Source organism: Tamandua tetradactyla, chromosome X (genome assembly GCF_023851605.1).
Source record: "Tamandua tetradactyla isolate mTamTet1 chromosome X, mTamTet1.pri, whole genome shotgun sequence".
Lineage (NCBI taxonomy): Eukaryota > Metazoa > Chordata > Mammalia > Pilosa > Myrmecophagidae > Tamandua > Tamandua tetradactyla.
This window is the reverse complement of record NC_135353.1, coordinates 116,109,417-116,125,043: the sequence shown is the minus strand read 5'-3', so window position 1 is coordinate 116,125,043 and position 15,627 is coordinate 116,109,417. Positions and strand designations below refer to the sequence as shown.

Below are 15,627 nucleotides of genomic sequence, written 5' to 3'. Positions count from 1 at the left end.
TGATTCAGTTTCAGCAAAACATCATCTGTTACACTGAATTAACACGATTAATCTGAATTTTATTAGTTTTATTAATGTTTAATTTGTAAGTTTGCCTTGGCTTTTTGGTTAAGTATTTTAAGGACATATGTTTTCACATATCTGAACAACATTAAACATTTTTTAAACCAACACTGGAGATCTTAGGGATATTTTTCCTATAAAAGGGGTTCATGCATGCCTAAAATCAGAAGAACACTAAACTATAAAAATATTTATATGAATGTTGCACAATTTACTAAATTCCTAATTCCCAAGGGGCACTGGAAGTTTCCAATTTGGAACCGTAAATAATGTTTGCAATAAACACCAGCCTGTGTGCTCAAAGTTTAGCCAACATTTTAGATTATTATTTCCTCAGATATAACTGAGTTAGAGGATTATGTGCCATGGCTAGTATTGAGCATTATCATTTTTTGTTTTAAATCTTGATTAATGTGATAAGAAACAAATTACATCTGATTGATGCCTTAATTTGCACTTCTCTGATTACTAGTAAGGCTAAATTATTTCTATATGTTTATGGGCTACTTGAATCTCTTCTTGAACTGTCAGCGTCACTTACTCATTTTTTTCCTATTTGGGCATTAATATTTTTCTTATTCAGATGAGAGACGTGTAAATTATGGATATTATCCTTCTGCCCATCATAGCTTTTCCAATATTTTCTCTCAATTTTTATTCTGTCTTTTAATACTCTCCTTCCTTACCTTCTTGAGCTTTTCTATCTCATTTTCATCCTTTTTTACTGTCTGCTCCCACATGTGTACTTTATCCTGGTCCTCCTTCAATTGGTTCTTTTCAAAATCCAACTGGATGCCCAAGCGAGTCTTCTGATTCTCAAACTCCAAACTGCAAGGAGAAAGGGGAGCTAGGCCCAGGGCTCAGGGACCCAGAGTTACAGTTACTGCTGGATGTCACTCACCACTCAGCTTATCCACCCATATCCACATAAAACTTTTCCCTGAAGTTGGAAAACTAAGTTCCTCAGCCTAGCTCTGTGGATATGGCATAAGGCAGAGGAAAGCAGGCCAAACTCCCAAGTCCAAAAGGACTCCAGAGTCCTCCCAAGCTCCTAGGAAGCACAAAAAGGGGTCCATCTGAATCCACCCAGCTGTGATAATTCCTATTTATTAAGCTTCTATGTACTTTACATACATTATCTCTAATCCTCACAACAGTCCCATAAGTAGGCATTATTATCTTAATTTTTCCAATGAGGAAACACAGGCCAAGAGGTAAAAGACACTGTTCAAGGCTTCACAGCTAGTAAATGCAACATCTGAAATTGGAACCCAGACCTAACACCAAAACTTGGACTTTCTCCTATACTATCATGACAGTGTAATGCAGTAGTTACTAGTACTATCGGTAGTATATGCCCAGGCAAGGTAGTTACACTTGCCATTCTTCAGTTTTCTCATCAGTAAAATGGAAATTGTACTTACCTCGGAGTTACTGGGAGTTTCTTAATGAGTTAATATGTATAAAGTCCTTAGAACAGTGTTTGGCACAGACAAGTACTCAATAAATTTTAGTTGTCCTCATTGCTGGATATTCGGCTGTATTTAGTTCATCTTTACCCAAGGGCTTAGACTTTTTTCAACAACTACCTCTTTCCCCTGCCCCCCAAATTCCAGAACCTCTTAAGGGATAGAGTTTGAGTAATACAAAAACATGGAGAAAGTTCCAGGTTTCTAAAATTGCCCTCCATTCCACCTCTTAAGAAACCCAAGGATTACAGAACACTAGTAAGCCAGGCAGGCCAACTTTCAACTGCCCCCTCACCCCCCACCCCACCAATATCGTGTGACAGGTACTACCAGGGGATTAAAGCCATTAGTCACTGTAATACAAAGGGAATGTAAGTAACTCCATAATTTTGAGCTATGCAATTTAAAACCCAATTTCCTAAGTATGACTCATAAGGCCCTCTGTGATCTGGCCCCTGCTGACCTCTCCACTACCTCCACCTTCCTCCGGATCTCGTTTTTATGTTCCAGACATTCACAACAACTTAGTTTCCAGAACAAGGAATGCTCTCTCACACCTCCAAGTGTGCTATTCTTACTGCCTGGAACCCTGCTTCTCTGGCTGCTGCCTGGCTAAATTCTACGCATTCTTCAGGTTTTCAGGTCTCCAGGTTACTACTTATTCTTTAAAACCTTCCTGACTACTCTTAGTGAACTTGGGAGAGCTTAGTTTCCATTGCACTTTGTTGGGTTCCTCCCTTTCTGGACTTTAGGTGCACATCCTACAGTTCACAACATATTTATTGTTGGCAAGACCCTCCTCTTGCCCCCTTTGTTTCAATCCCTGATTCCCATTCCCATTACTTTCCCTACTGTGAGCAGATTCTCTAAAGTAACACATATATGTATGTCTTTAAAAATGTATATCCTTGTAAAGTGTCATTTTGTTTCTAGGTGTATACAAGTTCACAGCATTATAAATCCCATTCTTTCTAATTTTTTCAGTCAACACTAAGTTTATACTTTATTCATGTTACTGCCTATGATCTAGTTCTTGCTTTGAACTGCTGGACAGTATTCCATAATATGCATATACATCACATTTGGCTTATACTTTCCTCCACTGATGGCCATCTACACCATCAGCTTCCCTCTACCACAAATTATGCTAACCTGAACCACCTGCAGTGACGCCTTCTTGCAGTGAGGAACATGACTCTTGCAACCCTATAGCAAGATACTCTGGGTTTGACAAGTCACAGGGCATATTCAGAATTACTTTCAACAAATACTGCCAGATTGCCTCTGAAAACAGCTGTAGTTTAAATTGTCATCAGAGGTACATGAGAGTTCCTGGCTCTCCACGTAAACAACTTGTCATTTTTACTTTTGCCAATCTGATAGGTACAAAGTATCTCACTGTTTTAATTTGCATTTTTGATTATGAATGAGATTAAACATCTCTTCATACAGCTGTTAGCCATTCAAGCTTCTTTTTCCATGAACTGCCAATTTATATCCTTTGCCCATTTTTCTATTGAGTTTCTTGTTTTCCTCATGTTGATCTGCAGTTCACTGGAAATTTCCTCAGTATTTTCTAACTACCTCAAAAACATTATTGATTATTGTCTCCCCCACTATTCCAAAAGCTCCCTGAGAATAAGGACGGTCTTCGATTCAATTCAAAAGCTCAAGCCTGGCTTGGGGGTAGGAGAGTGATGAGTATTTACTGTAAAGGTGAACAGTTAGATGAACTGCTTACTAGGGCAGAATCCAGAAGGTGACCTTCTTTAAAGCAGAGGTAGTATTGTGTTCATCTTTGTTTTACTCCTATCTCCTCTGGACCCCTCTAATACCTAACATGGGATAATATGGCACAAGGAAGGTTTGTTGAGAGAATAAACAAACTAAACTGGATCTTAAAGAAAGAAGAAACCACTACTTTGATCTTACTAGTCTTTCAACCTATAACTTCTTTCTTCCTCCCCTGCATCATACATGAGAATAATGACAATAAAAGCTAATACCAGTTGATTCTCATTATTCACAGCAGTTATGTTCTATAAATAAGTTATGTTCAATTAAGTCTGTAAGTCTATATAAGTTCCTGTAAATACTGACTTAGCAAATACTGAACATTGCTCCCAAGAGAAATAGGTTAGGCTCCTGCAAGCCCCTAGTCATAACATTTTCAACAACCGATCAATACATAACCTTGTTTTAGAAGTGTTTCTGCTTTAAGATACCTTGTTTTTTAACCCCGCAAAGGATAGGTCAAGTCTACCTAAAATTTAGACCTAAGAGTCACCCCCAAGAGAGCCTCTTTTGTTGCTCAGATGTGGCCCCTCTCTCCAGCCAACACAACGAGCAGTCTTACCACCCTACCCCTCTCTATGTGGGACATGACTCCCAGGGGTGTGGACCTTCCTGGCAATGTGGGACAGAGATCTCGGAATGAATGGAGACTCAGCATCAAGGGATTGAGAAAAACCCTAGAATGAGCTGAGACTTAGCATCAAGGGATTGAGAAAACCTTCTTGACCAAAAGGGGGAAGAGGGAAATGAGACAAAGTGTCAATGGCTGAGAGATTCCAAACAGAGTGGAGAGGTTATCCTGGAGGTTATTCTTATGCATCAAGTAGATATCATTTTGTTATTCAAGATGTAATGGACCAGCCAACACGATGAGCAGTCTCACCACCCTCCCCCTCTCTGCGTGGGACATGACTCCCAGGGGTGTGGACCTTCCTGGCAACGTGGGACAGAGATCCTGGAATGAGCTGAGATTCAGCATCAAGGGACTGAGAAAAACCCTAGAATGAGCTGAGAATTAACATCAAGGGATTGAGAGAAACTTCTCGACCAAAAGGGGGAAGAGTAAAATGAGACAAAGTGTCAATGGCTGAGAGATTCCAAACAGAGTCCAAAGGTTATCCTGGAGGTTATTCTTACACATTAAGTAGATATCACCTTGTTGTTCAAGATGTAGTGGAGAGGCTGGAGGGAATTGCCTGAAAATGTAGTGCTGTGTTCCAGTAGCCATGTTTCTTGATGATGATTGAACAATGATATAGCTTTCACAATGAGATTCTGTGAATGTGAATACCTTATGTCTGATGCTCCTTTTAGCTACTATATCAACAGAAGAGTAGAACATATGGAATAAAAATAAATAATAGGAGGAACAAATGTTAAAATAAATTCAATTTAAAATAGTGGTAAATGAAAGCGAGGGGTAAGGGGTATGGTATGTATAGTCTTTTTTTTCTCTATTATCATTTTATTTCTTTTTCTGTTGTCTTTTTATTTCTTTTTCTAAATCGATGCAAATGTACTAAGAAATGATGAATAGGCAACTATGTGATGATATTAAGAATTACTGATTGTATATGTAGAATGGAATGATATCAAAATGTTTTGTTAATTTTTTTAATTAATAAAAAAAAATTAAAAAAAAAGATGTAATGGAGAGGCTGGAGGGAACTGCCTGAAAATGTAGAGCTGTGTTCCAGTAGCCATGTTTCTTGAGGATGATTGAATAATGATACAGCTGTCACAATGTGACTGTGTGATTGTGAAAATCTTGTGTCTGATGCTCCTTTTATCTACCTTGTCAACAAAGGAGTAGAACATATGGAATAAAAATAAATAATAGGGGGAACAAATGCTAAAATAAATTTAGTTTAAATGCTAGTGATCAATGAAAGCAAGGGGTAAGGGGTATGGTAGGTATAATCGTTTTTTTTCCTTTCCTGTGTTCCTTTTATTTCTTTTTCTATTGTCTTATTTCTTTTTCTGAATTAATGCAAATGTTCTAAGAAATAATGAATATGCAACTAAGTGATGATATTGTGATTTACTGATTATGTATGTTGTTTTATTTTGTTTCTTTATTTTTTTAATAAATAAATTTTAAAAAAAAGAAAAAAATAGATTAGAAAAAAAAGAGACACCTTTTTTTATACTGCTGATTCATTAACATTGAACTCATCATGGCCAACAGCAGTATAACTTATTCCTGAATGAAATTTTTCTAACACATGTATTTTCTAGATAAGGCACATCACAGCCTTCTTGCAGTGAGGAACACTAAACACAGCACTTCAGCGCTATACTTGGGGGCGATTTTAAGCAGCAAAATCACCAAAAAAAAATGTGACAAATATGGCATTAAATGTACCCTGAAAAGGATACTTGTTTACAGTATGACAGCTGAAACAAGAAGGTAAGAGTGTTACCCTGTTCAACTTCATCTGGGACCTTCATATCAAGTGACTCAGATCCCACCCCTCTCACCTCCATGTTTGGCACATGTCCACAAATGACCAAAAAAATGCTGCAAGTATTGCTTTGGGGATTACAAATAAATTTCAGCAAGTAGGCAAATTTGCAAATATAAAACCTGCAAATACTAAGTATCAACTATAATTATTGCTCTTAATATGTAATAAATACTTTATAAGGATTTATTTCATCTGCTCCTCTCAACAATGCTATGAAATGAGTACCATTATTATTTTGTTTTACAGATAAGGTAACTGAAGATTAGAGGGGTCAAGTTACTGTCCAAGGCCACACAGCTATGGGAGTTACAGAGCTGGGATTTTAACCTAGGTAAAACAGGTCTAAAGCTGGCACTCTTACTATGCCGTACTGCCTCCCTGATTTCCCTTATCTTTAAGGCCTATTTCCACTGAACTCCCATTGTTCTAAGAGATAGTCCCTGCCTTATTATAGCATGTGACTTTTCAAGGATGTTATGCTACAGGCTCAAGGGTATCAGAATATCCCCTTCTACCACACTTTCACCTACCGCTTCTTGGCAATTTCATTCTGCCGCTTCACCTTCTCTTCCTCAAACTCTCTGATGTTGCGCACACCAATCTCCCGACAGAACTCTTCAAACACCTCATCTTCTACCTGAGGGTAAAAGTCAGGGAGGGTAGAGGTTCTTTTGGTCAGAGTCTTGGTTCCAACCCCAGTCCTGCCCTGATGCACATGCTGGCATGGGTTACCCCCACCAACCTGGTTCATCTTCTCCTTCAAGTCTTTCATTTCCCTCTCTCGGCTCTGAATGATCCTCTTGATATCATTGATGCGAGGTCCAAAGTTAGCTAGCTCACTCTCCAACTTGGACTTTTCCTGTAGGAAATGGGGTTGAGAAGGCAAAAGAGACCAGGATCCTTGGAGGGAAAGAGCTATCCTGGGATGGTGCTGGCCCCATGATCAGAAAGGGGTAGCACACCACATATTGAGAGAAACTGAACTTTACACTATTGCCTTGATCAAGTCTCCTATCATATCTCACTTGAACAATCACATGGCTTCCTCCCTGGCCTCCAGTTTGGACAACTCCAATCCATAGGCCCAGAAAATAGAGTAAACATCATTAGGTACAGGTCCACAATCCCTTATCTATAATCCTTGGGGACAGATATTTTGAAATTCAGACTTTCTCAGATTTTAGAAAAAGATAAAATGATACTGATACTACATATCACTTATTCCAGGAAGCATCTCACAATCAAATACCTTGATATTTATGAAGCTAAATGTCTTAATCACATTAAATGTGTTAAACAGACTATGGCTCATGTCCATTCACATCAGATTTTTACCACCAATTCACAAACAAAAACCAGTACCAAAATAGAAACAAAACAAACTACCTTTTGCTTTTAAAAACTTTCTGAACTTTGAATTTTGGATGATGGATTATGGATCTGTATTAGATAATTGTACAGCTGATGTTTGTACCAACCCCAACATTGATCCTTCCTTATCTCTACTTTCCTACTCCATTTCTCTTTGAAATGCTACCTTCTAACATATTACATCATTAATTTAAATTTCCCTCCACTTGAATATAAACTCTCTGAGTGCTGGGAATTTTGTGTGTTTTGTTCACTGTAATACACTTAATACTTGGAACAAGTACCCCCAACCCATGGGGACTGAAATGCCTATAGCTCACTTTCAGAAGAAACTCAAGTATTTATTGAATGAATTATGCTAATAGCACCTAACATTTACTGAACACTTTCAAAGTGCTGGGAACTAAACACTGTATGTATTAATTCATTCAATCTCTATAACACTATAAAATAGGTACCATTTTAAGTCCTATTTTACAAATAAGAAAACTGACACCAAGGGGTTAAATAATTTGCCTAATGTGACACATATGGCAGAACCTTCTGAATCCCTGGTTGTCTCACTCTATGCAATGCTAGGTTCCCTGGAGTAGGCTGGGAAGAGAGAGAAAAGAGGGACATGTTCCCCACTCCTAGAGAAACCCAGGCCAAGAAATATGAGCACAGCTTTTGGAGGATAGGGCTGGAGGCCAGGACCCACCTGAAGATTCAGAGCTAGATGTCGTGTCTTGGTCTGTTCTAAGTCACTCTGTGAGTATTTCAGCCGCATCTGCAATCCGTGGGCTTGAGACTGCACCTGGCGCAGCTCTGCCTCTTTCCGCTTTGCTTTCATTTGCTCCTAAAGGGGGCGACAAAGAAGGCCTAGGTGGTAAGAAGGTGGCTACCTGGGTTTAGGATCCCCACTCCCAGGGACAGTGCGGCCTGTGGCTCACTTTTAGCTCCTCTGTTAACCGCTCCTTCTTCTCTTTCAACTTGTCTACTGCTTTCTCATCCCAGCGCCTTGCCTTGGCCTTGAGGTCGCTGGCTCCACCAGAGATCACTCCTGACTTCTGGAATAGGGTCCCATCCAGTGCCACTGTCTACATATAGTAGGGAGAAAAGAAAAGGAGAGAAGGAGAAGCCGAACAGAGGAATCTCCAGTACAGAGCCTATTAAGCTCCAACCTGGGCAAGGGAATCCACACCTTGTGGCGCTGGTGGCCTCCAAATGCAATACGGCGGGCATCCTCTACATTGTCACAGACAAGAGCGTTGCCACAAGCATACTGCAGGGCCTTTTTGATGTGAGGTGGCTCATAACGAATCACATCAATCACTAGCTTGGCCCCCTTCAGCTCCCGGAGTTTCTCATCTGTAGGTTTCACCTGTGGGAAGTAGCTCAGTAAGTGGCAGAACATGGAAGGCTGGGAGGAGGGGCCTTCTCGCACTGGACTGACCCCATCCCTGTAAGCCCCACCTCCAGGTAGTCGAGAGGCAAGAAGGTTTCAGGCTCCCCACGTTGCTCTTTGATATACTGAATACAGTCCCGTCCTGTCTTCTCCGAGTCCACGATAATGGCATCCATGTTCTTGCCCAAAACTTTGGTTACAGCAATCTGATACTTCTTTTGAGTAGGCTGGCAGAGGTCAATGAGACGGCCATACTGAGTAAAGAAAGAAGGGAAAACAGGCATGAGGCTTTTCAGGAATCCCAATGCCCACCTTGGAAAGGAGGTCAGAAGTATGACAGGTTAGAATCTGTACCAGTAACACAGCCCCCATCCTATGGATGAAAAGCCTGCTCTGGCCCAAAGCAACTTTAGTCATGTCAGAATCCAAAATCATCTTTTCAAACCTCACTTTCACCATTTCACACGCCAGTGCTACCCTAGGCACTATGTTAAATACTTTATATGCCATATCTCAAATTCTCACAAGAACAAAGCAAAATAAATCTTTGTATTCTACTTCCCCTAACCCCTAAAACCAACCATAGTTCCCTATGATACATCAGATAAAGAGCAAGATCTTCAAGAGCAGGGACTGAGCCTAATTACCCTTATCTCCCAATTGTGCATAGCACAGGAGAGATCAGGAATTATTTGTGGAGCCAAATTTAGCTGAACCTGGGATTGGAATTATAGTAATAGTGGGATAATATTCAGGGGACGAGGAGACTCAGGATTTGGCTGAAGAGGCTAAGAGTGTTAAGAGATCTGATAAAACCTAGGATGTCCCCACAAGCTAAGGAGCCAACTGGTACATGTCAAGAGAACTCATATAGAAGTCTGAGAGCTGTCTGAATGTGAAGAGCCCAAATCTACTTCCGGGGAGAGCAATCCTGGCCTCATGACCCCTTCCCTTTGTAAAGGCTCTCTTCTCTGGCTTCTCCACGGTCCATGGAGCAGTTGACACAGTAAGGAGGGCACTAGAGTGGCAGCCATAACAAAACCCTCTCTTTGCGAAAGTGTTAATAATAGGATGGTATGCAGGAACTTTATTTTATGCATGACTTTTCTGTAAATCTACAGCTTCTCTAATTTTTTTTTAAAGAAAAAAAAAACCCTCTCCATGCAAGACAAATGCTTCAGAATCAGAATAAGTTGGTTTGAACTGCAGCTTTTCCACTTATAAGATATGCTGCTTTGGGCAAGTCATTTAACCTCTGTGAGCTTCAGCGTCCTCACCTGTAAATTGGGATTAGCAATTCTTCCCTCATAGTGCTGTGGAAAAAATTATAAGATAGGGAATACAAGAGAGTAGGTGTTCAGGAAATGAGCTCCCTTTTCCATTCTTACCACAGAGCCAGGGTAAAGGCGCTTGATGCTCTCCATGATCTCTGCCTTTCGCTGTTGGCGGCTGCTCTCCTGGCGGTCGATGCGGGCATCCCCTAGCTGCTCCATTACCTGGTTCAGCTCCTTATTGATCTCATCAATACGCCTCTTGGCCATCTCCACCTCCTCTGTCAGCTCCCCCTCTAGCTTCTTTTGCTCCTCTAGGGACTGCCTACAAAGGGAGGGAACACAAGGGTTACCCTCACTGGTCAGAAAATAATCCTAGCCGAGGGACTCTAGGGATACTACTGCCTAGGGTGAGGCAGGACAGAAAGGGTCACAAGGACATGCCAAGAGTTAAAGGAGAAGGTTACAGAGCCACATACTTGCTGGTAGTGATGTATTCCTCCAGTTTCTCAATCCGCTTTTGATTCTCTTCAATCTCCCGCAGTTTTTGCTTGATCTTGGCCTGAGAGAGAGACAAATACACTCCATCACCAGGGGCTGAGAAAATTAACTCCAAGACCAAGGGGCCCTGGCTTAGACCCCATATGCCCACTCATTTAAGAACCGAATAGTCCAGGACAGTCTGTCAGTAATGCAAGAGGCCTGCTAAAAAATAGAAACACAGATGTTATCTGATATTCCTGCTAACTGATAGGAACCTCTCAGGTTCTAGAACCTCTTAATAGCTGTTTTACAAAGTCCAGTCTATCTTCCTCACCAATAATGAAGGCTCAAACCAAGGCAAAGTAAAGGTGTACAAGCTTTTCTACACTTGCTTTCTGATCTGTAAAATGTGGGTAATCTCTATTTCACATAATACACATTAAGTACTTAATATAGGGTAGCTATTAGCATTAATGCCTTCCTCACACTCTTTTAAATATTTAAAAGTGCTTAGCAGGATGCCTAGAATACTGTAAGCTCTTGGGGCACTACAAGACCTTTCTACTATTGTTACTATTATTACTACTATTGTTTTAAGGAGGTAGTAAGTAAAGTATACTCAATAAGAACGTGGGCTCTGGAGCTAGACCACCCAGGTTTGTATCTCGGTTCTGCCACTTAATAGAGTGACTTCAGGCAAAATTATTTTACCTGTTACAGTTTCTTCATTTAGAAAATAGTACCCATCCCATAAGAGTAATTATAAATGAGGAATTAAATGACTAAATACACACAAACAGTGCCTGGCATAAATAACTCATGTCAGCTATTGTCATTATTGTTACTACTATCATTACTGAGAAATCTTTTTCTCTGGAACGTTATTCCTATTCTTATAACTCATGCCCACCTCTGTCTCTACTTTCTTCCGCTCCTCCAGATCTAATCGGTCTTGGTCGGCTTTCTGGTCTCGATTGAACTTCTCCAGCTCCTGAGCCAGGGTAGCTGCTCTCTTGCTGGCTTCTTCTTTCAACCGGTGGTACTTCTTCACCTGTGTTAGGGATAGGGAAGGAAGACAGGAATGACCAAGTCAGCCATGTCAGCCCAGCAATCTCCTTCTTGCCAACCCTTCCAGAACTTGCCTGGTTCTCCTCCAGGGTCAAGTCTCTGCCTTGACTCTGACTTTCCTCCTCCATCCTTTCCTCAAACTCCTGTCGGGCTTTCTCCACTGATAGCATCTCCTTCTCCAGCTCATCCATGTCACCTTTACGCTTCTTATAGTGCTTCTGAGCATTCTGCAGGGACTTCTTGGCTGCTTCCAGTTTTTTGATTTTGTGGGAGGTATTCTCCTTCGCTTTGATGTACTGTGGTCGCTTCTGGTTCAGCTCTGAGTCCTTCTCCCTTTTGCCAGAGTGGAGGGGGAAAACCAGTCAGCACTTGGGGAGAGGGGAAGGTTTCCAGGCTTTTAACTAAAGAAAAGGGCTAAGCCCACGCAGATAGCCTCAGGGAACTGCCTAAAAGAACAAGGGCCTGATGCTCCACACAATAGGACAGTCTGACTATTTTCTGAAACCTATGGTTTACACCTGGCATTCCAGCTACTCCCCATCCCAGGCCCCTCATTACAACTCCCAAGATTACTCTGTGTTTATTTAGTTGTCTCTTGTCTGATCGAACCTTTTCAGATACCTATCCTTTAAACCTCTGGCTCCAGTTTTCTTCTTCTAGAAAGGCCTTTCTGGCCACTCCAACAGCTGAGCCTCTCATCTCTTCCTCTCACTAGGCAAGGCTACCATCCCTTTCAAGTTCTCTCTCTTCGGAGTACCTATCATACCCAGAATTTCAATATGTAAATGTTCTATTTGTCTAAAACACAAGTCAAAAGTGTGCCTGGTTGTAGTCAAGCAAGTGAAGGGGAGGAGAGAGAAAAAGAAGAGTCTATCTGCATTCTAAGCAATGGAATATCCCCAAATCCACCCATGTCTGCCTCTTACTTGATCTCCTTCTCAATCTGCTGCTGCTCCCGCATCATTTTGCCCAGTTCCTTCTTCTTCTCCTTCAGTTCATCCTCTACTTTGTCCATACGCTTTTTGTCCTTCTCGATCTCCTTGTTCTTAGAGGCTAGTTCCTTGTTGAGCTTCTCAATTTCCACTTCATTATGATACAGCTTAAAGAGCTGTAGCTGTACCTGAGCTCGCACCACCTCATCCTTCAGGCGCTGGTAGCGGTCAGCCTGTGCAAACAGGGGATTGGGGGTAGGGATACATCAGTAAGGCACTGGCTCTCCATCCTGTCCCCTCAGAGCCATGAGGCAATCTGGCCACCTACCTCTTCTTTCTCCTGCTTTGCCTCCTTGCGTTCAGCTGCAATGTTTTTCTTGCGATGGTAATTAAACTGGGTATCTTCTTCAGCTTTCACCATTTCCTTCTTTCGCTTGTCATACTCCTGGGCCAGCTCCCCAGAACGACTGATCTCTTCAAATAGAGCTGTCCTCTCTTTGGGGTTCTTCATGGCAATAGATTCCACAGCACCCTAGTAAAGGTCAAACACCCTTCTCACTCAGACTTTAGCCAGCCCAGTTCTTCCTTCATTCATTCCAAGAATGTTCACTAACACCTCCTTCCCCCATCAGGCATCACATTTCACATTAGGCTTTGAGAACACTTTCCTTGTCTTTTGAGGAGCTCGAGGAATCAGAGACAGACACAGAGATAATACTGCTATGTGCATAGACAGAAGGAGCACAGAAAAAGGGACTAAATGAAGCTTGGGGGTAGGGGAATGGTACAGGTACCTATCTGGGAAAGCTTCCCAAAGGGGATATCTAAGTTGAGTTTGGAAAATGTGGAAGAACTAACCAAGTAAGAAAGAGATAAAAGGTTATTCCATAAAGAGAAAACATAATATGCAAAAGCCTGGAGACCAAAGAAAGCAGGTGAATTTGGGGAACTGTAAATAGTTTAATTAGGCTGGATTGCAGGACTGGAGAAGAAGAGTATTGGCATATGAGGCTAGTAAGGTGGGCAAGAATCAAATGTGGTATTTCCTGAATGACAGGCTTAGTATGGATTTTATCCTAAGACAATGGTTCTTCAACTTTAGCATGCATCCCAATAACCTGGAGGGCTTGGTAAAACACACATTGCTGTGCTCCACCCCAAAGTCTCTTGACTCTGTAGGTTTGGGATGGGGCCTGAGAATGTGTATTTCTAACATGTCCCCAGGTGATGCTGATGCTGCTAGTCTGGAGACCACACCATCACAAGGCAATGAGGAGTCACTGAAACGCTTTAAGGAGAGAAGGAAGAGAGAGAGACTTGTGTCTTTCTAAGATGAACCTGCCTAGGGAATGAATTGGAATTAGGAAGCCCAGTAAGGAAACTGGTACATCAGTCCAGGGGTGAGATGATGAACCCTGAGATGGAGCAGGCCCAGTAGGGACAGGACAGGGGCTGGCAAAAAGTAGATATCTAACAATTGTTAAAAAGGTCCACCTGGAAGACGAGGAAGTTACGAGCTTTGATGAGAATACCCAACTTCTCTAATTCTTCACTGTATTCATGTAGTTGGACCACTTTGTTGTTGATCTTGTACTCAGAAGAACCCCCTGCAAGACAATACATGAGTCAGCTGAGGATCATGCCTCCTTCCTACCCCAACCAATTAGTCCAGCCACCTCCTAGAACCCAACAAGAAACTTCTGGCAAGCCTCACTCACCAACAATAACACGGGCAAAGGTACGGTCCTCAGCCCCCTCCTCAGAGTAGACCATACTGACAAAGGCCCGGTTGGCAGCTGGCTTGCCTACAGGAGCTCCATGGATCAGGTCCCGCAGGGTCTTTACCCGCAGGTTGCTAGTCTTTTCACCCAGCACAAAACTGATGGCATCCATGAGATTTGACTTACCTAAGAGAAGAGGGAACAAAGCAGAAGAGGGACGTCAGGAAGAAAGAAAAAGAGTAAAGGAAGCATTGACAGAGCAGGAATGTTTCCTAATCATCCAGTGATCAGACTAATGGAAGAGTACTCATAAAGACTGTGTCCAACCTAAGTGCTGGGTCAAAGGCTTAGGAAAATAGTCCTGCTGCAGTTGTTATTCATAATAAACAAAACTAGAAACCCACATAAGGAAATGGTATCTTCACAGAATGGATTGTTCTTTAACCTTTAATGATGTGGGTTCATGCCAATTGGTGAAACAAGCAAAATCCAAAAGTTAATATACACTTTGACTGCAACCATGTCAAAAAAAAAAAAAGGCATGCTCCTCTTGTGATGAAATATGAAGTACACAGCATCATCTATGAAGTATTTGGCCAAATCTAAATCTAAACAAACCCTTAGACCTACTTTCTAGTTTGCAGGTAATATAGCAGATAGCAAAATATGGTAAATGACACCATGAGGAAACTTTCAGACAAACACAAAACTTTCTATAAGATAACTGGCCTGGTCTTTTCAAAAAGTACCTTTAAAAAAAAAAAAAAAGGCCAGGGGAATTGTTCCAGAACACAAGAGATTACTGAGACATAACCAGATGCAGTACACAAACTTTGATTGGATCCAGCCCCCCCCCCCCCCCCCCCCCGCAAAACCAAAAAAGACATTCTGGGTGCATTTAGGGAAGCTTACATATAAATATCATGATGTAAGGAAACTGATTTTCTTAGGTGTGATAATGGTATAGTGGTAATATAGGAAGATGATGATTTTAGGAGAAGAATACTGATGGACTAAGGGGTAAAGATTCCCATTAAGTCTGCAATTTACTTCCAATGATTAGGAAAAATACATACATATGTTTGGATATTTTCATAATATAAACGAGGGGAGAGGAAGGCACAAGGAAAAAATATGAAAATGTAAACAGTTTAACAATGGCTGCTTCTCGGGAGGAAACTATGAAGCTGAGAATGGGAAATCTCCTTTTTATTGTATACCTTTGAGATCGTTTGAATTTTATACCACGTATTAGCTACTCAAACAAACAAACAAGACTTTTAACATTATGAGTGGCTATGTTTTCAGTAATGGAGTTAGAGTTTTTGTTTTCTTTAGCTTATAATCAGAAAAAAAATTTTTTTCTTTTAAAGTTTAGACAGGAATTATGTGGGGGGTATTGGAGAGGAACAGTTTAATCACTATAAATTCTATCTCAAGATACTTCCCAAACATGTCATATGATAGACTGAGGTCCTGATTTCCATTGCCTTTCCACCTAGTCATAAAAATGACACTGGAAGTCCTTCCTTGCAAGCAGTATAAGACAGTGATCAGGCACTAGTAAAACAGACCAAGTTCTAATCTTAGTTTAACTACC

At 41.2% G+C, this 15,627-nt stretch overlaps 1 protein-coding gene across 3 annotated transcripts in view; it reads right to left on the bottom strand.

Moving 5' to 3' along the window:
• SMC1A (structural maintenance of chromosomes 1A) overlaps nt 1-15,627 on the bottom strand; it is a 36,929-nt gene that overhangs the window by 18,904 nt on the left and 2,398 nt on the right. For all 3 annotated transcript variants that reach the window (XM_077145359.1, XM_077145357.1, XM_077145358.1), the window contains exons 2-16: nt 14,025-14,213; nt 13,801-13,913; nt 12,635-12,838; nt 12,301-12,539; nt 11,449-11,707; nt 11,217-11,357; nt 10,303-10,385; nt 9,941-10,148; nt 8,621-8,806; nt 8,349-8,528; nt 8,098-8,244; nt 7,866-8,003; nt 6,537-6,653; nt 6,325-6,431; nt 750-891 (exon numbers count right to left, since the gene is read on the bottom strand). In XM_077145359.1, the coding sequence (XP_077001474.1) occupies nt 750-891; nt 6,325-6,431; nt 6,537-6,653; nt 7,866-8,003; nt 8,098-8,244; nt 8,349-8,528; nt 8,621-8,806; nt 9,941-10,148; nt 10,303-10,385; nt 11,217-11,357; nt 11,449-11,707; nt 12,301-12,539; nt 12,635-12,838; nt 13,801-13,913; nt 14,025-14,213 (2,453 nt within the window). The remainder of the gene's footprint in view (nt 1-749; nt 892-6,324; nt 6,432-6,536; nt 6,654-7,865; nt 8,004-8,097; nt 8,245-8,348; nt 8,529-8,620; nt 8,807-9,940; nt 10,149-10,302; nt 10,386-11,216; nt 11,358-11,448; nt 11,708-12,300; nt 12,540-12,634; nt 12,839-13,800; nt 13,914-14,024; nt 14,214-15,627) is intronic.